Source organism: Mustela putorius, unplaced genomic scaffold (genome assembly GCF_011764305.1).
Source record: "Mustela putorius furo isolate JIRA1106 unplaced genomic scaffold, ASM1176430v1.1 tig00000145_pilon_pilon_pilon, whole genome shotgun sequence".
Taxonomy (NCBI): Eukaryota; Metazoa; Chordata; class Mammalia; order Carnivora; family Mustelidae; genus Mustela; species Mustela putorius.
In genome coordinates this window covers 27,752,496-27,773,170 of record NW_025421294.1, presented here as the reverse complement: position 1 = coordinate 27,773,170, position 20,675 = coordinate 27,752,496, and the positions used below count along the sequence as shown (strand labels likewise).

Below are 20,675 nucleotides of genomic sequence, written 5' to 3'. Positions count from 1 at the left end.
AGGAGTGTCCGTGGGGAGGGGAGTGATGAGGAAAGGCAGGGGTGGGACTTGAACACATAGGATTAAAATACATGGATGAAAGATTTGGGATGGTCTATGTGAAGGTATAGAAGTAGGAATAAATCTAATTGGTTTGCTAGGCAGTAGAAAAATAGGTATATGTGGGATTTGGAGTCCGGTAGTCCTGATTTTGAATCTTGGATGCTTATATTTACCAGTTATTTTTCTGGATGCATTAACTTGGCTTGAATCAGATCTTCATTTATAAAATTGGACAAATAATAGTTCTTCTCTCTGAGTATTTGGGAAAATCAAGCATAGGTTGCTAAGCACATAAGACATATGAAAGGTGTATGAAAGGTGTGGGAGCTTGGTTGAAAGAGAGGCTTCCTGCCCTAAAGTTTGGATGCAGGCTAGGTGCACATTTTTAATGTTGCTGGCGAGTGGGGAGTAGTAGATAAGTTTCTTTATTATCTTGTTCCATGTAAAAATCCTAGTGGAGTAATTCAGCCATTGAAGATTTTTTGATCATATTCTTTTTGTTTTGTTTTGTTTTTTTAAAGATTTTATTTATTTGACAGGGAGAGGTACAGTGAGAGAGGGAACACAGCAGGGGGAGTGGGAGAGTGAGAGGGAGAGGGAGAAGCAGGCCTCCCACTGTGCAGGGAGCTAGATGCCGGCTTCATCCCAGGACCTTGGGGATCATGACCTGAGCTGAAGGCAGGCACTTACTGACTGAGCCATGCAGGCACCCCTCAGATTGTATGTTGAGGAGACACAAACTGAATTGAGGGTATTTAGCTTATTATTACTTTTTAAAGGATTTATTATATTTATTAGAATAGCATAGGACTATTTACTTAAATGCTTATGGTGGCCGTCCATGGTGGGGGTGGGGGTTGTGGAATTACAGATACTGTTTCTTTTCTTTGTCATATTTTTTGTTTTCTGATTTTCTGCAAAGAGCTTATACTAACTGGAAAGCACTGGCCTAGGTTCTAAAATGGGCTCTAATATTTGACTTCATCTTTTGGCCTTTCTTCACATTTAAATATTATGTTTTCTTACGTAAAGCTTTTATTTTTAAAAACCCTTCAGTTTGTGTAATTTGACATATTACCCTCATTCAGTTGTTCTTTGTGAATGAAAGGACTTTTATTCCTCATGGGTAGATGATTTTGATGATGGCGGACTGGATTTTAATGGATAGTTTGGGGAGGTGAAGCAGAACTTTCATGGCAAACTAGTTAGTATATTTTTGTATGAAACTCAGACCAGGGCTTCAGTGGCGCAATAATAATGGCTAGTATTTTATTTTATTATTTATGATGTGCCAGTCTCTCATATAAACCCTTTAAAAGGGGATCAACATAGGCCACCTTGGTGGCTCAGTTAAGTGTTCCAACTCTTGATTTCACCTCAGGTCACAATCTCAGGGCTGTGAGCTATAATTTGAACTGAGACAAACTTTTATTTAGCTCTTCAAGATGTTCAGAGCAGTTCTTACTACTGTGAGGGGCTCAGTGCTGGGCATGGAGCCTGCTTAAGATTTTCTTTCCCTTTCCCTCTGCCCCAAACTTGCTCTGAAAAAGTATATGTATATATAGTAGAAGTTGATCAACACATTTAATTTTTATAGGCGGTATATGACGTAGGTGCTGTAATTTCCCCTATTTTGTTTATTTTTATTTTTTTCCTGGTCTTCATTCATATCCTTGGTTTATTCAACACAGTCCTTTCAGACTGTACAACAAAGTGTAAACACCGCACTACCTAAAATGCTAGAAGTTTATAAGACTCAAAACAAAAAATTTGTAGTATTGACTGTACAATGTAAGCCAGAAAAGCAGTGTTTATGTTGCCAATGTCACCTGCAAGACCCCCATGAAGAATAGGTGGATCAGAGGGGCCTGGGATGACCCTGCACAGCTGGTTCTCAACTTGCTCATCAATTAGAGAGAGAAAGGGAGACCTGGGATGTGGGTGTGTGTGCATGAGTACATGTAAAAATAGAACATTTTTGGTAACTAACATGGAGTGTTTAATCCTAGAGGATGGGGCCAGGAGAGCAGGGCCAGGCTAGCAGGAACAGCAGCTGCATTTTCCTGAGACACTTTTTCCTTTTCCTTAGATACTCTGCAGACCAACAAGCAAGGCCATGATTAGGCCACCAGACTAGACCCTGTACCTGCAGGCTGGGACCACACTGCTACCCTGTGTCCCTGCTGGCTTTGCCACTAAATTGATTCTAAGAAGCTGAAAATGTGGGAGCTTTCTAGCCAGAAACTGGAGAGCATCTTTACAGGCTCAACCCCAAACCAGTAACACTCCTGCAGCTGGAACTTTGCTTTCAGAGAGTATATCTCAGTTACTGTCTTCAAAGTTTTCCTGAGTGAGGAATTTGTTTCTTACCAAATGCTCCTTTGACCAGAAAAGTGACCAGACTGAAGTGGATAAAATAGAAGTTACAGGACACAGAGCTTCCATGGCTCTATTTATTGGGAGGAATTGGAGCTGGAGTGGCTACTGTGGCAGCAGCCAGGGGAGTGACATTGCCCCGTGCACAGTGGGGCTACCCCTCTGGGAACTCAATCTCTGATCCATGGGCATGACTGGCGCCATGTGAGGGGTGGTGGCAGCATTTTCCTTGGAGTGCTGAATTGCCTTGGCTGCGGTGTAGGCCAGGGAGCCAGCACAGTGGTGATAGTGATCTCCTGGCCATTGATTTGTCCTCCATCCTTGTCCTTAAGCACCTTTTCGGTCTCATCTCTATCTTCTGATTCCACATATGCATAGCTTTTAGACAGATAGGGCGGGGGAAGGGAGACAACCTTTTACAGGTATGTCAGTCCTGTTAATTTTCCCAGAGGTGGGGAAAATCTCGATGTGGTCCCTGCTCACATTCCTAGTGAGCCTCCTGATGTACACTTCGACTGGTTTAGGGGAATAAGTCCACTTTTTCCTTTCCTTTCATCTCTTTTGGGTGGTTTGGATTTGGAGTGGGAAAGCCCTTTGTTGTCGTGCCAGTACCCAGAGGTACTGGTTGAGAGCTGGAGTTGCTGCTGGAATTGGAGCTGTAGGACATGCTGGAACTTCCTCAGCAGTTGGACCCAGAGCCACTGCTCAAGCCTGTGCTGGTGCCAGAGATAGGGTTGGACTGCGACCTGGTGCTGCTACCACCCCTGCAGGAGTTCTTTTTCTTGCGAGTTTTATCCCTGTCGCCATCCTTCTCACTCCATTTCTTGGGGGCCCCTTTCTCTTCAGCATGATCCTTGGACTTCTCATCAGCGTGATCTTTGTGTTTGATAGGAGAGGGAGCCATCTCCCCACCTCTCCTCAGCTGTTAAGGTTGATACCCTAATTTTCCCCATTTTAGAGTTGAGCGGATAGGATTTCAGAGAGATTAAGCAACAGAATTCACACCGCTAGAAAGGCAGAGAAAGAATTGGACAGATTTATACTGATTCTGCAGTCAACTCTTGACTGCCAGTGTATTCAAATCCGTAGTCGATGACAAAGTGGAAAAGTAAGGATTTTCTTCAGTGCAATAGGCTTACTGTTACAGAATTTTTTTTTTAGAATTTGAGAGTTGCTTTGTAGTGAAAGGATATTGATGTTTTCTTATACAGTATAAAGCGTGGACTTTCCCCATACTTTGCAGGAGTTATACTTTGTTTGAGGCATTGTTTGTTGTATCGTATGATGAAGATGGACATTGCAGTAGTGGCAGTCGATTATTTTGTAAAAGTGGTAACTGTAGGGTGTGTGTGTGTGAGCCAAAACAGGATGAATACAATTGACTCTTGAATAATTTTGGGGTTATAAGTGACAATTCCCTGTGTAGTTGAAAATTTACATGTAACTTGACTAACCAAAAACTTGCCTGCTAAGAGTGTACTGTTGACTGGCAGCCTTACTGATAACAGAAAAAATTGAATAACACGTTCTGTATATGTATTATATACTATAGTCTTACAATAGGGAAGAGGAAGTATATTTACAGTATGATATCACAAAATACCCGTGTTACAAGTAGGCCCTCACAATTCAAACCAGTGTTGAATTTGAACTGAGACCAACTTTTATTTAGCTTTTCAAGAGGTACAAAGCAATTTTTACTACTGTTAAGGCAGATGTAGATTTACCAGACTTCAAGGGAGAATATTACCTAGAGCCACTCTGTATAGTAGAATATACATTGAGAAGGAGGTATTCTGTATCCAATTCTAATAAATTTTAAGAGATAAAAATGATTTGAGTTTTACTTTAGGGCCATTGGGAAGGCCTCACAAAGTGGGTAATCCTGCTGGAGAGTGAGTGAGATATAGAAGGACCTGGAGCATTTCAGGTGGCAAAAGTGGTCTGAGCAAAGCAGGAGGATGGGAAGACTAAGTTGTGTTGGTTCACTGTGCCTGAGATGCAGGTGGAAAGTATGGTTGGGGTTGGGATAGTAAGGGGCCTTAGGTTCCACAGTTAGGCATTCTCATGGATGGTTTTACTCAGTAGAGAGGTCAAAATCAGAGACTTCTTGTGTACTTTTACAATATGTGGCTTTTAGCTAAGGCTCAGATGCTTGTTATGGTGATGTTGTCCTGTTGGATGTAATGTTTCAGTAAGGTTTGGTGCTTAAATGTTTTTTTTTTCCCCCTCCCTAGGGCTTGCATTTCTTTTGGTCCTAAGAATCGTTCAATTGGAGCAGCAGCTAAAAGCCAGGTAGAGTTTTGATTTTTCTTTCCTAAAATGACTTATTTTCTCTGCTTTGTCCATCTTTTTCTCTTCGGCAACTATTTCAGTGCCCATTATGTGCCTAATACGACAGTCGCTAGGTGACCAGCTGAGAAACAGACCTGATCCCTAGTTTCCTGTGCTTGAGTGAGAAGCACATAGCTTTTTATAGGTATTAGCTGTATAGCTATTAGCTCATTAGCATAAGCAGGAGCCCCTGGTTGGCTTCCTTGGTTAAGCTTCTGCTCTCAATCTAGCTCAGGTCTTGGTCGCGGTCATTTTGGAAGTTACATGTGCTCCCTTTAGCCAAACATCACTATTAGTATCTTTTTTTTTTTTTTTTTAAAGATTTTATTTATTTATTTGACAGAGAGAAATCACAAGTAGTCGGAGAGGCAGGCAGAGAGAGAAAGAGGGAAGCAGGCTCCCTGCCGAGCAGAGAGCCCGATGCTGGACTCGATCCCAGGACCCTGAGATCATGACCTGAGCCGAAGGCAGCGGCTTAACCCACTGAGCCACCCAGGCGCCCCCACTATTAGTATCTTAATGTATAACCTTCTGTACGGGTTTAAATGCTTCTCCCACTCCAAAAGTGAGATCCTACCATACAGATAACTTGTATTCCAACTTTCTAAAACAATGCTACCCACTATATGGATATATTTATTTGCCCAGTCTTCTGTTAATTGTCTAGGCTGTCTCCAGTCTTCTGCTGTTGTAAATAGTATTTGGTCACTATCTTTTTACATTTATCTTTATGTACTTACTGTCTTTTTTTCCTGCAAAGTTCCTTCTACGAGAATTTCTGAATTGGTATTGCTAAATTGACTCCTGGAAAGTTTGAATCACAAATTATGGTAAAACTGTAATTTTTAAAAGTTAAAACTCATGTAAATGTTAATGAGAAGTTTAAGAAAAGAAGAATACCTTCGTACATGTACAGTGACCCGTTTTTAATGGAGAATTAGGATAAGCTGGGCTCTAGTGCCATCCTTGCCACTGTGGTCTGAACAAGTTGGTTGTTCCTCACTTCATACGTGAGCAGGCATCATGCAGAAAGGTATAGTGCTAAAGAAAATGAAATTTAGAAGGAAACCTTGGAGTTAAAACACTGCTAGTTTAATCTGAGGCTATTGAATTTTTTTTCCTCCTAATTTAATTGCTATTAGTCTTTTTACTCTGATTCTGATGTTCTTTATTTTTAGGTAATTTCCAATGCAAAGAACACAGTCCAGGGATTTAAAAGATTCCATGGCCGAGCATTCTCTGATCCATTTGTGGAAGCAGAAAAATCTAACCTTGCATATGATATTGTGCAGCTGCCCACTGGTTTAACAGGGATAAAGGTAAAGTCTCAAAGTCTAAAGTGCCTTAAAATTAAAATACAGTGTTTTATTATATCAGGTCAATATATCTGTACCATTTGGAGTTCAAGTTGTGAAAATGTTCACAAGTGTTTAGGAGAAGGTTGGGTAGGAAAGACCATTTGGCCTTTTTGAATAATCTGGATTTTGATTGGGAGCGAATACTGTTAAAATGGGTTGGATAGCAGGGTAGTGGTAGTTTGAAGATAACATTGTCATTGCTGCTTGTATTGTTTACTGATAGATCAGTCTTTCTGGTGTGATTTTAGTGAATGACTTCTGGGATGCCATGCATAGAACTTAACACTTCACAGTTACTAACCAGATGTGTGGTCATACTCTTGACAGTAGCACTTAGGTTGGAAAGAGGTGTTTTGGGGAAAATGGAATTTAGCCTTTGCTATCTCTGGGACATCTAGAAGAGTTTGTGAAGCATACAGTGAAACTGATCCTACAAAAGAGGCAACTGAGATTAACAAGGGGGGGATTTGGTGCTTGAGATACCGCATTTGGAGAAGTCAGGATTGTGGGACCGGGCTCAAAAGCCAAGAGATGATGAGAATTGTGAGAAAAAAGGTAGTGAGTTGTGCTATTGAGTCCTCAGTTGAATTTAGAAGTGAAGTATTCTGATAACGGGAGAATGATGACTGACTGGGTTTACTGAAGATATCTGTGGCAATGATCTCAGAAGAGTTTGAATGGCTGGTAATGGATACTCTGGAATACAGGAGAAGGAAAAAGGGGAAAAAAAGGAGGTGAGTAGATGGAGGATACTTATAGGCAGGAAAGAAATAGGATTAGGTATTGGCAGATTTAGTCTAAAGCATTGTAAGAGCCAAAGAAGAAAGAGATGAGGGAGAAGATCTGGGGAACAAGTAGATCCGAGTACAAAAGTGGAGGAATAGACTAAGAATTAAGCAGATAGCAGGGAAGAAGAGGCTCATGGTGAGGGGTGCTTTACCATCTTTATCATACAATAAAGTAAGGGACTACTAGATTCTGAATCAGAATAAATTAGGATTGGGCTCAGAAGTGAAGAGTTTAAGAGAAGGTGGTGTTCAGGTTCATTTGGAGCAGCTGCTGAGAGAAGAGAGTTATGTTTTCAGGTGTGGATTATATTTGGGGACTATAGGCATGTGGGATGGGGCTTGTCTGAGCCAGACTTTGAGCATTTAAAGTTTGTAGCCCTTCTCCAAATTGCATACTTTTATGCAAGGTAGGATATCTTGAAGCTTTTTTTTATTTATCCTCTAAATGAAGTATTTATTGGGTCAGGTTTGTTCTAAGTCTTGGGCCTACAGCAGTAAACAAAGTGACAAAAACTGTGACCTCAGGCTAGACTGGATCCTAATTTTGGAAATGATCCTAAAGTCAACACGGTAAACAAAGTAAAACCCACCTAGTATACCAGGTGGCAGAGTGTCCACCACCAGACCTGTTTATGGAGGTGCAGTGTGGGCCATGGTGAGCTCTACAAGTTTGTTTCTGCACAAGAGATCTCAGTTTTTGTTGGTGGTCACAGCATGCTGTTTACATAATGGTTCTTATCTTCAGGTATTGGTGTTTGATAAACATGTTAAAAAAATGCTAAAAGTGACCTTCAAGTTGTTATTGCTTCCCAGACTAGTGCTCTTCAGTTCTTTCTTGAGATACTGTTCCATTGATGATGTGTTAGACATGCACATTTTAGGCTTTTAGATCATGAAAAACTCGAATAAGTTTAGATCCTTTTGGTTTATTGCAGGTGAAATATATGGAGGAAGAGCGAAATTTTACTACAGAGCAAGTGACTGCTATGCTTTTGTCCAAACTGAAGGAGACTGCAGAAAGTGTTCTTAAGAAGCCTGTTGTGGACTGTGTTGTTTCGGTGAGTTTGATCCCTGTGTTTTACTGGGGACTTAAGAAGTAGAGACCAGGGCGCCTGGGTGGCTCAGTGGGTTAAGCCACTGCCTTCGGCTCAGGTCATGGTCTCAGGGTCCTGGGATGGAGTCCCTCATCGGGCTCTCTGCTCAGCAGGGAACCTGCTTCCTCCTCCTCTCTCTCTGCCTGCCTCTCTGCCTACTTGTGATCTCTCTCTGTCAAATAAATAAATAAAATCTTTAAAAAAAAAAAAAGTAGAGACAAGAATGTTGTCAGTTGCAAATAAAATTGCTTTTTGCCTTCGATTATAGAGATTATTTTAATAATTCATCAAACTAGTCTTCCATTTTTTTGAGTATTCTTTTCTGCCCCCTAGTTTTTACTCAGCTCTTCTCTGTTTTTTTCCCTGTTTGAAGGCTTACCTCAAAACCCACTGCCCCTGGATTCCTTTTAATACCTCGCCTAGTGCCTGGCATGTGATAGCCACTTGTTTGTTGAATTAGTTGGATATCCACAATTAGAAACGTTTTCTTCATTTCATTGTCTGTATTTTTGCTTGTCCTGTGTTTAGAACTAAAGGCAGGGCAGCAGTAGACAAATCTTGTCTTTTCCATATTCCCCTCCCCTTTAAAAAAAAAAAAGATTTTATTTATTTATTTGTTAGGGGGAGAGAGAGCACGCGAGCGAGCACGAGCACAGGCAGACAAAGTGGTAGGCAGAAGCAGAGGGAGAAGCGGGCTCCCCGCTGAGCAAGGAGCCCGATGTGGGACTTGATCCCAGGACGCTGGGATCATGACCTGAGCCAAAGGCAGCCGCTTAACCAACTGAGTCACCCAGGTATCCCATTCCATATATCCCTTTTAAGATGAAAGCCTGACTTTATGGTTTTATGCTGGTAGGACAATGGCATCCTTAGGAACTGTTGAAATTTGGGTGGATTTATTAGCTTTGCAGTGGAATCTCCTGTTCTGCAGTTGTTAATATTAATATCTTAGTTCCTTGGTCTTTTTTTGTCTTTGTATTGGTGTATTCATTGGCAAAGCAAGGGCTGTTAGGTGACTTTTTTACCCTGTAGTCTGTTGTCAGGTAGATTTCCTTTGTTCTTGGTTATCTAGTAAAGTAGAACTGACATTTGTTAGGAAGAATTTGGATTATGGTTGTGTGCTATATTCTGGGGATGCAAAGAATAAAAAGGTGCTACTTTTCATAAGAGCTCATATTTAATGCAGGCTTTGTGTTTCTTAGATGCATTTCTTTCTTTCCCTAACTATTATATTTTTAACCTAGTGCCCTAACTTTGATTCTCAGTTATGCTCAGTATAGAAGTGAAACTCATGTACAATGGCAGAATGCCCAAGTGGGTTTTCCAGCATTTGAGATCAAGTCAAAAGGTGATGTATTAAGTCATGTGTTAGGGGTCCTCATGACTATACTGAATTTCAGTGACTTTTTGGGGAGAATTTGTAGAACTCAACATATTGCTATACCTATGGCTAAGATTTATTACGGTGAGAAGATACAAAGCAGAATCAACAAAGGGAAAGGTACAGGGGCAGTTTCTGGAGGAAACCAGGCACAAACTTCTAAAAATCCCCTTCCAGGAGAGTCGTACTGGATGCACTTAATTCTTCTGGTAATACCTGACAAGTTCTGCCTGAGCCTAGGAGTCCAGGGTTTCTAACTGGAGGTCAGTCATTTAGGTACCTTGTGCCTAACCCATACCAAAAGTCTAGACTTCCAGAAGGAAAGTAGCTATGTAGCACAAATTATGTTGTACAAAAGTTTAAGTGTAGTAAGCCTCTCTTGTCTTCTAGGGAAAATTTTCTTTCTGTTTAGTGACCTGTTTATCATTTAAGTTCCTCAGTGCTGGAAAAGAGCTAACCTTTTCTTTTTTTTTTAAAGATTTTATTTATTTATTTGACAGAGAGAGATCACAAGTAGGCAGAGAGGCAGGCGGAGAGAGAGAGAGAGGAGGAAGCAGGCTCCCTGCTGAGCAGAGAGCCCGATGCGGGACTCGATCCCAGGACCCCGAGATCATGACCTGAGCCAAAGGCAGCGGCTTAACCCACTGAGCCACCCAGGCGCCCAAGAGCTAACCTTTTCATCAGGCCTCTCTAAGGATAGCTGCCTCTGGCCTCTATGTAAACTCTGCTACACATTGACTACCCTAGCTCTTGGCTATTATGGTATATCTCATTGCTATACAAATAGAGCTTGGGTGTATTTTGCTTTATTTATGAATTGATCATTGTTAAAACATAAATTTCATTTTTTGCAAAGGTAGCCCCAGTGTTCACAAATAAAACGCATGCACCCCTCTGCTTACCTAGAAGGAAGTTTTTCTTCCCACATGTTACTAATTTTATTACTTGGTTACACATCTTTCCAGACATTTTTGTGTATCCAAGTAAATATGATATATATACTTTTTTAGTTTCATTTCTCTTTTGATCAGTTTTAGACACTTTATCTTTTATATCTTAGTGGTAAAGAAGGGCTTTGTTCTTTCCAGTGGCTGCAGAGTATTCCAGTTGATGCATGTACTGAAATCTCTTTAGTCTTTTTTTTTTAAAAGATTATTTATTTATTTGTCAGAGACACAGCGAGAGAGGGAGCACAAGCAGAGGGAGAGGGAGAAGCAGGCTTCCCGCCGAGCAGGGAGCCTGATGGCAGGGTTCAATCCCAGAACCCTGGGATCATGACCTGAGCCGAAGGCAGATGCTTATGACTGAGCCACCCAGGCGCCCCTCTTTAGCCTATTTTTGTTGGACCTGCGGTTGCTGCTGCTGCTTCTTTTTTTTTTTTTAATTTACATATTTTATTTTATTATTTTAAAGATTTATTTGAGAGCGTGTGATGTGAGTGGGAGGAGGAGCAGAGGGGAGAGAATCCCGTGGTGGGGGGGCAGACTCCTGAGTACAGAGCCCAGCATGGGGCTTGAGCACACAAACATGAGTTCATGACCTGAGCTGAAATAAAGAGTTGTAAGGTAAACTGACTGAGCCACCAAACTGCGCCCCTCCTTTTTTTTTTTTTTTAAATTGTAAAGAATTAAAAAAAAAATTGCTGTTGCTTTGAATAAACTTTAACAGGTAAGATTTTGCTTTTATGTGATAGTTTATAGGACTTAGTGGTTAAATTCCTAGTAGTACAATGCTAGGACAAAGGGTATGTGTATTTGTGATTCTTGTTACAAGATTTTGTTTGTTTATTTGTCAAAGAGAGAGCACTGGAGTACAGGCAGGGGGAGTGGCAGGCAGAGGGAGAAGCAAGCTCCCCATTGACCAAGGAGCCCAGTGCGGGACTCAGTCTCAGAAACCTGGGATCATAACCTGACCTGAGCTGAAAGCAGAGGCTTTACCAACTGAGCTGCCCAGGCGTCCAATGTATTTGTAATTTTAACCACAGTTGTTTAATTGCCCTTTAAAGAATTTGTACTCCTGCTTCTTCCTGCAGTGTATAAGAGGACTTGTTGGATAACAGCCTCACCAGCACAGCTTATTGGGGTGTTAGCTAATTCTCTAATAGGTGAATAATGCTATGAAAGTGTATGTCATTTTAATGTTTCATTCTTTAGGTGAAGTTGAAAACATTTTAAAATTTAAGAGCCCTTCTGCATTTCTTTCCTGTAAAACATTCCTGTTTGCTCATTTTGAGTTTATGGGTCTACCTTTTGATTGGTGGTTCTTCATATATATTAGAGAGATTAGCTCTATCAATTTATGTTACGAGTTCCAAGTATTTATCCCTTTTTATTTTTAATTTTTATGAGTCAAATATATTAATCTTTATGAAAAACTGTTTATATTTGACATACAGTATAACATTAGTTTCAGGGTACATCCTAGTGATTTGACAAGTTTATACATTATACTGTGTTCACCACAGTGTAGTTACCATCTGTCTTGTTACATTGCTATTCAAATATATATATATATTTTTTAAAGATTTTATTTATTTATTTGACAGATCACAAGTAGGCAGAGAGGCAGGCAGAGAGTGAGAGAGGAGGAAGCAGGCTCCCCGCTAAGCAGAGAGCCCGATGTGGGGCTCGATCCCACAACCCTGGGATCATGACCTGAGCCGAAGGCAGAGGCTTTAACCCACTGAGCCACCCAGGCGCCCCGCTGTTCAAATATATTAATCTTTTCTCCTCCTCTTTTTCTTCTGTATTTTGTGTTACGTTTTCAGAATTTCTTCCTATACTGATGGTAAAGACTTCTTTTCCTTCTGGTACTCATCTTTTTTTAAACTGTTATGTCTTTGATTTGGAATGTATTTTGGTATGAGGTGTGCAGTAGGGATGGTACCTAATTTTTTCTCTATGTGGTTATCCATTTGTTCCAACACTACTTATTGGATATTCTGACTTTTCCCTACTGGTTTGAAATACTTCCTTGATCACATAGGGAATAAATTGCTCTAGATATTTGAGGGCGTTTCTAGATTTTACTGTTTTGGCAATTGTATTTTAAATGAAGACTCCCTAATAAAAGAAACTTTGAAATCTTTTTGTAGGTTCCTTGTTTCTATACTGATGCAGAAAGACGATCAGTGATGGATGCTACACAAATTGCTGGCCTTAATTGCCTGCGATTAATGAATGAAACAACTGCAGGTAATGGACTGTTAGCATCTGTGACTTGGTGAATGTTGAAGTTTCTGCCATCTTAAAAACCCTGGGGGGGTTTCTTGTTTTCTTTTTTGTTTGCAGCACTTACACTTATGTGCCATAGTATTTTTGGATACTGTGTCACACATAAAGAATTTATCTGACCAGTGCTTTTTTTTTTTATCCACATAGCACTTACTTTAGTACTTAATCACATCCTCCTTTGGAAAGTAACACAGTTACTGCGTGTTCACAGTGTGTTCACAGTGTGTCAGTTTATAGATCGGCCTTTTCTCTAGCCTTGTATAAACATTTGAAAAATTTTTAAAAGATTTTATTTATTTATGTGTGAGAGAGAATGAGCATGAGAAGTGGGAGGGTCAGAGGGAGAAGCAGACTCCGGGAGCCTCATATGGGACTCGATCCCGGGACTCCAGGATCATGACCTGAGCCAAAAGCAGTCATTTAACCAAATGAGCCACCCAGGCGGTCCTCTCTAGCCCTTTATTTTTTATTTTTTTAAGATTTTATTTATTTATTTGACAGAGAGAGAGATTATAAGTAGGCAGAGACTCAGGCAGAGAGAGAGAGAGGGGAGGAAGCAGGCACCCTGCTGAACAGAGTCTGATGCGGAACTCATCCCAGGACCCTGAGATCATGACCCAAGCTGAAGGCAGCGGCTTAACCCACTGAGCCACCCAGGCACCCTCCAGCCCTTTAATGGACTGAAACTTGTAAAGCAACATCTCAGGGAGAGATACATGGGAATGTTGAGATGGTGCAAGTGTATTAAGAAAGAAATCCTGGCAAGTATGTTTGGAAAAGTAGGGGAAGTAGTTGGGAAAAATTGCCAAAGTCTTTGGAATGAGAAATTAGAAACTGGAATGAGAAATTGGAAAGGTTACGGAGGTCTCAGTGAATGTCAACATTTAATTCTTTGAAGTAACTGCTCCTCATGAATACATTATGCAAAGCATATGAAGAATTTGATTCTTTGTAAAACAGCACAGTGATGCAGTCCTATTCATTGTGTAAGTTTTTTTTTTAACTTAAAGTGAATTTTTAATGTACTATTTAAATGATAATGTTACATTGAATTTAATTTGTTTCTTCCGTAGTTGCTCTTGCCTATGGAATCTATAAGCAAGATCTTCCTGCCCTAGAAGAGAAACCAAGAAATGTAGTTTTTGTAGACATGGGGCATTCTTCTTACCAAGTTTCTGTATGTGCGTTTAATAAAGGAAAACTTAAAGTAAGTATTTCCGGAAAACCTTACTATTTATTTATTTATTTATTTTAAAAAAGATTTTATTTATTTATTTGACAGACAGAGATCACAAGTAGGCAGAGAGGCAGGCAGAGAGAGAGGGGGGAGGAGGCAGGCTCCCTGCCAAGCAGAGAGCCTGATATGGGGCTCGATCCCAGGACCCTGGGATCATGACCTGAGCCGAAGGCAGAGGCTTTAACCCACTGAGCCACCCAGGCGCCCCTCTGGAAAACTTTATTACAAGTGTATGGTAATGAGGAATTTATGGGAGATAGTTGAAAAAATAACTTAAAAAATTATGTTTCATTAATGGAAACTAGGCATGAGCCATCTAAACTAGAACCAGGTATGTAGAAGTAGGCTAGAAGCTGTAATTTTCAAGAGTTGGCATGGTGTGAAGCAAAGAACATAGACCTTGAAGAAAAAATCTTGAGATTTCTGATTCTTTTTTTTTTTTTTTTTTTTAAAGATTTTATTTATTTATTTGACAGAGAGAGATCACAAGTAGATAGAGAGGCAGGCAGAGAGAGAGATAGGGAAGCAGGCTCCCTGCTGAGCAGAGAGCCCGATGTGGGACTCGATCCCAGGACCCTGAGATCATGACCTGAGCCGAAGGCAGCAGCTTAACCCACTGAGCCACCCAGGCGCCCCTCTGATTCTTTTTCTAATCTATGATTTTTAGAAAATAATGTTTACCCTACAGGCTTATTAGGATTCTTTAACAGGTAGTCTCTTTGTGTATTTTTTTAAATACTGAGTATTAAAGACAAAAGTATTGTTTTCTTGATCTTAAGGTTTTGAGTGTTCTGGGAAAAGAGTGTGGGGACTACAACTTGAATGCCCAAAAAGAAACCATCTGAGAGTGACATTCTAGATTTTTGGAAGTCTTAGAGCTCTAGAGAAAACACTTTGACACAGAGAAGTCTAGCAGTGTTTAAGGCAAGGAGGGCTGAAGAGTTAACATGGTCACATTTGAATTTGCTGGTATATGCCAACTCCATAATCGGATATAAAATCAGTTCTTTTGCTGATTTTGGAAATCTTAGAGCTCTGGAGAAAACACTTTGACACAGAGAAGTCTAGCAGTGTTTAAGGCAAGGAGGGCTGAAGAGTTAACATGGTCACATTTGAATTTGCTGGTATATGCCAACTCCATAATCGGATATAAAATTAGTTCTTTTGCTGATTTTATCTAGAATTTGCTTAAGAACCATTGAGTTTTTGAGTGTTTGCTTCAGTTACTAGGGGTGGGGATCCAGGTTTCTTTGTGCAAAGGCCTCAGTTGTCTCTCCTTCAAATTTGGGGATTGGTAAGGAGGGTCTATCTGTCTCACAATAAGTATTCGTTAGGTTTGGAGGCCATTTTGAGACCCTATTTATTACAGTCCTTTTATTTTGAAAACTAGACTTGGTTTCACTTTATATCTGATATATTTTGTTTCTAGGATTTTTTTTCTTTTTTCAATAAAAAGAAAGTGAATCTTTGAGATGGTTGGAACTAACAGGTTCATGATTTTTACAGGTGTAAATACTTAAACATTTATCACTAATCACTTTATTTCTAAAGTCCATTGTATGCTTTCACTTTTTTGTTTTTGGGGGGGGGGCGTGGAGATCATGCACAAGCAGGGGGAACCAGAGCCAGAGAGGGAGAAGCTCAACAGGGAGCCTCATGTGGAGCTCGATCCCAGAATCCTGGGATCGCAACTGGAGCCAAGGGCAGGCACTTAACTGAGCTATCCAGTATCCCTCACCTTTTTAAACAGAAGCTACTGGTCATAATTAGCTTTGGCTTTGGGTCAGAATGATGTGTATTTGTGATTATTTGCCTTCCCCCACCCCCAACAAAATTGTCCTTAATTATCTCCTGTCATTTGTCAGTTTTGCAATTATAATTAAAATTTAATTATAAAAATACTCATTATGAAAACACCCCAAACTTGAAGGACATTTTTGTGGTAAAGCATTCACAATATTAGTACTATGAAGAGGATGCTGTATTTCATTTTAGTTTTTTGAAACAAGTTAGGCTGTAATCAGTTCTGTGTCCTGGTTTTTTCTTCACTTAGTATATTAAAATTTCCCCATGATATTTAACATCTTTGAAGAGATTTTTTATTTAATTTTTTCATAAGAATGTAATCATTTTATTTAGCCTACCTTCTATTGAATTGGATTAGATCTAGTTTGTGTCTGATCTCAGGATTTTTGGGTAATGGTTAATCAGAGCTAATGAGACTTTTACAGGTTGCTGTGAATTAAGCTTCTAGCATGTTTCCTGGTAGTAAACTGCATCGAGGTAGGGCTTTGGTATTATTCATAGGTTTGTGACAGCAATAAGACCAGAGCTGTGTAATGACATGTTAGTGCATTTGCCTTGGGTATTTAATTTTAGCTTCTAGTCAGATAGGTGTAGTAGTAAGGGCTTGGATTTTGGAATTGAGGGGATTGGGTTTTGAATTGTACTTCTGCCACTTACTAGTTTTGTGACCTGCAGATTATCTGATGTATTTGGGCCTGTAGCATCATCTGTAAATTGGGGATTATGGTGTCTCTTTTCAAAGTGTTAAAATGACAGGTGGAACATTTCCTTGTTTCAGCTTGAACGTGTCCACTCATAATTTATTAGTTAAATATATGTTATGATAAAATTTTAAATTGGTTTATTTTTGAATTAATAATCATCTGTTTCCCTAAGGTTCTGGCCACTGCATTTGACACAACACTGGGAGGCAGAAAATTTGATGAGGTGTTAGTAAATCACTTCTGTGAAGAATTTGGGAAGAAATACAAGCTGGACATAAAGTCCAAAATTCGTGCATTATTACGACTGTCTCAAGAGTGTGAGAAACTCAAGAAATTGATGAGTGCAAATGCTTCAGACCTCCCTTTAAGCATCGAATGTTTTATGAATGATGTTGATGTATCTGGGACTATGAATAGGTAACTAGACCAGTATTTTGGTGTTAAACTGAACTGTGATTTTTCTGCACTTCTATCAGCTTTTATTTAGTTAAACATTGAAATGATAATGGTTGCTATAAGGTAACTTCTGTAGGTAAAAATTAGAGACCATTCAGGATCCTGCTTTTTTAAAAAATTTATTTTTATTTCTTTTCAGTGTTCCAGAATTCATTGTTTATGCACCACACCCAGCGCTCCATACAATATGTGCCCTCCTTATTACCCACCACCAGGCTTACCCCCATCCCCCTCCCCTCCAAAACCCTCAGTTTGTTTCTCAGAGTCCACAGTCTCTCATGGTTTGTCTCCCCCTCTGATTTCCTCCAACTCACTTCTCCTCTCTACCCCTGCCATGTCCTCTGTGTTACTCCTTAAGTTTCACAAATAAGTGAAACCGTATGATAATTGACTCTCCCTGCTTGACTTATTTCACTTAGCATAATCTCTTCCAGTCCCATCCAAGTTGATACAAAAGTTGGGTATTCAGGATCCTGCTTTTTACGTAAAGTTGGGTTTGATTATTCTAATAATATGGACTAATCTTTTCTGATTATTCCAGTAAGTTGACAGGTACATGGATTATGTGTGAGTTAGTGGTTTTAAAAAAATCAAGGCGAGGTACTTTAATGCTGAATAGTATTGGATTTGATTCAGTTGTTGATTCAGAAATTGGTGTTTTTGGGTAGTTCAGGGTCACTTGTGGGCAATAGCTCTTTTTGTACAGTGCTGCAAGAATTCTGGGTAATTGACATTTCATCCTATCCTGTCCTCAAACACCCAGAATGTTACTCTTGACTCTTGGGTTGTTTGCATGATGAGAGTGGTAAGTTCTTTAGGATGTGAACTCTACTGGTAGAAATTTAGGCACAATTGATGGCTTGCTTGGGAGTATGGCCTCAATTACCCTCAAAAAATTGAGATGAAATTGGAATTTTTTTTTTAAAAGACCAGCAGTCTTTTCTTTTTTTTAACTAATGAAACTGGATTATTTCTGACATTGTAGCCTTTTTTTCTAATTAATTTTTTTGAGGCAAAATTTACATTTTTTATTTTTATGATTGTTATTTTTGAGGATGTTTTGTTTTTACTAAGAGCATGAGCAAGGGAGAGGGAGAAGCAGAGACCTGAGCCTCCACATACCATTTTAAAGTGAAAAACTGGGACGCCTGGGTGGCTGAGTTGGTTAAGCGTCTGTCTTCAGCTCAGGTTGTGATCCCAGGGTCCTTGGATCTAGTCCTGCATCATCCTGCATTGGGCTCCCTGCTCAGCGGGGACCTACTTCTCCCTCTGCCTACTGCTCCCCCTGCTTGTGTGCCCTTTCTCTCGCTCTGTCTCTGACAAATAAATAAATTCTTTAAAAAAAAAAAAACATGAAAAAGTCTGGCATTAAATAAAAACAAACCCCAAATTGGCATTTTTAATACATTTATGTTGTTGTGCAGTGACCACCTCTATCTAGTGACAAAACGTTTTCATCACTCCAAAGTAAAACCTCATAACCATTAAGCAGTTCCCTTGCCTCTTGTACTGGGCAACCACTATTTTTTTTTCTTAATCTCTATGGATTTACCTATTCCAGATATTTCATATAAATGGTATTATAACTGTTCTGCTTTGTTTGTTTCTGACCTCTTTCACTTAAACATTATGTTTCCTAGCTTCATTCACATTGTAGCATGTGTTGGTACTTTTTTGCTTTTTATGACAAAAAAGAATCTGTATGGAAAACTCACTTTTTTTAAAAAAATTTCTTGCATCAACTGATGGACCTTTGGGTTGTTTTCTACCTTTTGGCCTTGAGTATTGCTTCTGTGACTAGTCATGAATAAGTATTTGTTTGACTCTTTTGTTTTCAGTTCTCTTTGGAATAAATGTAGGAGTGGAATTGCTTAGTCATAACACTAATTCTGTGTTTAGTTTTTTAAGGAATTGCCAATTTATTTTCCTCAGCATTTGGACCATTTTACATTCTGATCAACAGTGTATAAGGCTTTCAGTCTCAGCACATCTTTCCTGAGGCTTGTTATTTACTACTGCTTTATATTAATGTATTTTCATCATTTTGATTGATGGAATGAGCAATAGATTTTAAAAAAAAATGGAACATGTTAACTGTGTAAAGTTCTCACATGTTGATGACCATTTCCACATAAATACCTGGTTGGATAGAAATGACCTTAGCTTGTATTTTTCCCTTGATTATCTTGTTTATTTCTTTGAAGGTTTTTTTTTTTTTTTTTAAGATTTTATTTATTTGTCAGAGAGCGAGCACAAGCAGGCAGAGTGGCAGGCAGTGGCAGAGAGAGAAGCAGGCTCCCTGCTGAGCAAGGAGCCTGATGTGAGACTCGATCCTAGGACCCTGGGACTATGCCCGAGCCAAAGGCAGCAGCTTAATTGACTAAGCCACCCAGGAGTCCCTAAAGTGGTTTTTTTTTTTTTTAAATATTTATTTATTTGACACACACACAGAGAGATCATAAGTAGGCAGAGAGGCAGGCAGAGAGAGAAGGGGAAGCAGACTCCCTGCCGAGCAGAGAGCCTGATGGGGGGCTTGGTCCCAGGACCCTGAGATCATGACCAAGCCGAAGGCAGAGGCTTAGCCCACTGAGCCACCCAGGCAACCCGCTAAAGTTTTTTTTAAAGTAAACTCTGTACCCACTGTGATGCTCAAACTTAAAACCCTGAGATCAAGAGTCCCATTATCTTAAATGGAGTAATAATATTCTTTTGGCATATAGCATTCCTGTTTAATTGTGACAGTGTACTTTTCAGTTATTTGTTATTTGTTCTTTTTGCTAGCTGCCTCCATTTTTTCTCTTTTTTCTTCTCTGGAATGTCTAATTTACCAGGGTAAATTGGGTTTTGTTGCTGGTTGTTATTGATCTTTTTCCCCCAGGAATGCAGTGTGTGTTTTCAGTATGTAGTTTCACAGCTATTTAAAAACCAAGGAAGTTTTCTTGAATTACATTGTTCAGTATTTGTTCTGTTCTTGTACTTTGATTTTATTCTTTCAACGCTCTTATGTAAGTATGTTGGATCTCTTTTGCTTGTGGTCTGTATTTGCCATTCTCTTTCCATTCATCCCTTTATGCCACTATTTGGGCAATTTGTCCTTGTGTTATTTCTAGGTTATTTTTCATGTCTGACATTTGTTCTTTTATTTCTAATTCTTAGTTTTTCTAATTCTTTTAGCTCTTTCATTTTCTTTTTTTTTTAAATCTTTTTTTTTTTTTTTAAAGATTTTATTTATTTATTTGACAGACAGAGATCACAAGTAGGCACAGAGGCAGGCAGAGAGAGAGAGAGAGGAGGAAGCAGGGTCCCTGCCGAGCAGAGAGCCTGATGCGGGGCTCGATCCCAGGACCCTGGGATCATGACCTAAGCTGAAGGCAGACACTTAACTGGCTGAGCCACCCAGGCGCCCCAGCTCTTTCAATTTCTTTATCATTTTTTTGTTGACATGTAATTCATATACCATAAAACATGTAAAACTTCAAGAATTCAGTGCTTTCAGTATACTCACAAGGTTGTACAACAAGGACCATGATCCAATTTTGATACGTTTTCATCAGGCCAAAGAGAAACCTTGTATACCCATTAGCAGTCATCTCTATTCCTCCCACACTAACCATAAGCAATTCCTAATCTTCCTGTCTCAGTGGATTTGCATAGTTAGTCTCATTTTTTTTTGTTTTTTATTTTATTTTATTTATTTAAGATTTTATTTTGAGAGAGAGAGAGAGAGGACAGGTTAGGGGAGGGACAAAGTAAGAGGGAGAAGCAGATTCCCTGTTGAGAAGGAAGCCCAATGTGGGGCTCCATCCCAGGACCCTAGGGGTCATGACTAGAGTCCTTAGGCAGATGCTTAACCAACTGAGCCACCC

The 20,675-nt window shown here is 39.6% G+C and overlaps 1 protein-coding gene and 1 pseudogene across 1 annotated transcript in view; one reads left to right on the top strand and one right to left on the bottom strand.

Annotated features, from left to right (window-relative positions):
• Positions 1–20,675, top strand: part of HSPA4 (heat shock protein family A (Hsp70) member 4) — a 52,911-nt gene that overhangs the window by 8,020 nt on the left and 24,216 nt on the right. The window contains exons 2-7 of the mRNA XM_004744982.3: positions 4,656–4,713; positions 5,931–6,071; positions 7,834–7,956; positions 12,468–12,567; positions 13,680–13,813; positions 16,526–16,770. Of these exons, the coding sequence (XP_004745039.1) occupies positions 4,656–4,713; positions 5,931–6,071; positions 7,834–7,956; positions 12,468–12,567; positions 13,680–13,813; positions 16,526–16,770 (801 nt within the window). The remainder of the gene's footprint in view (positions 1–4,655; positions 4,714–5,930; positions 6,072–7,833; positions 7,957–12,467; positions 12,568–13,679; positions 13,814–16,525; positions 16,771–20,675) is intronic.
• Positions 2,589–3,322, bottom strand: LOC123390806 (annotated as a pseudogene).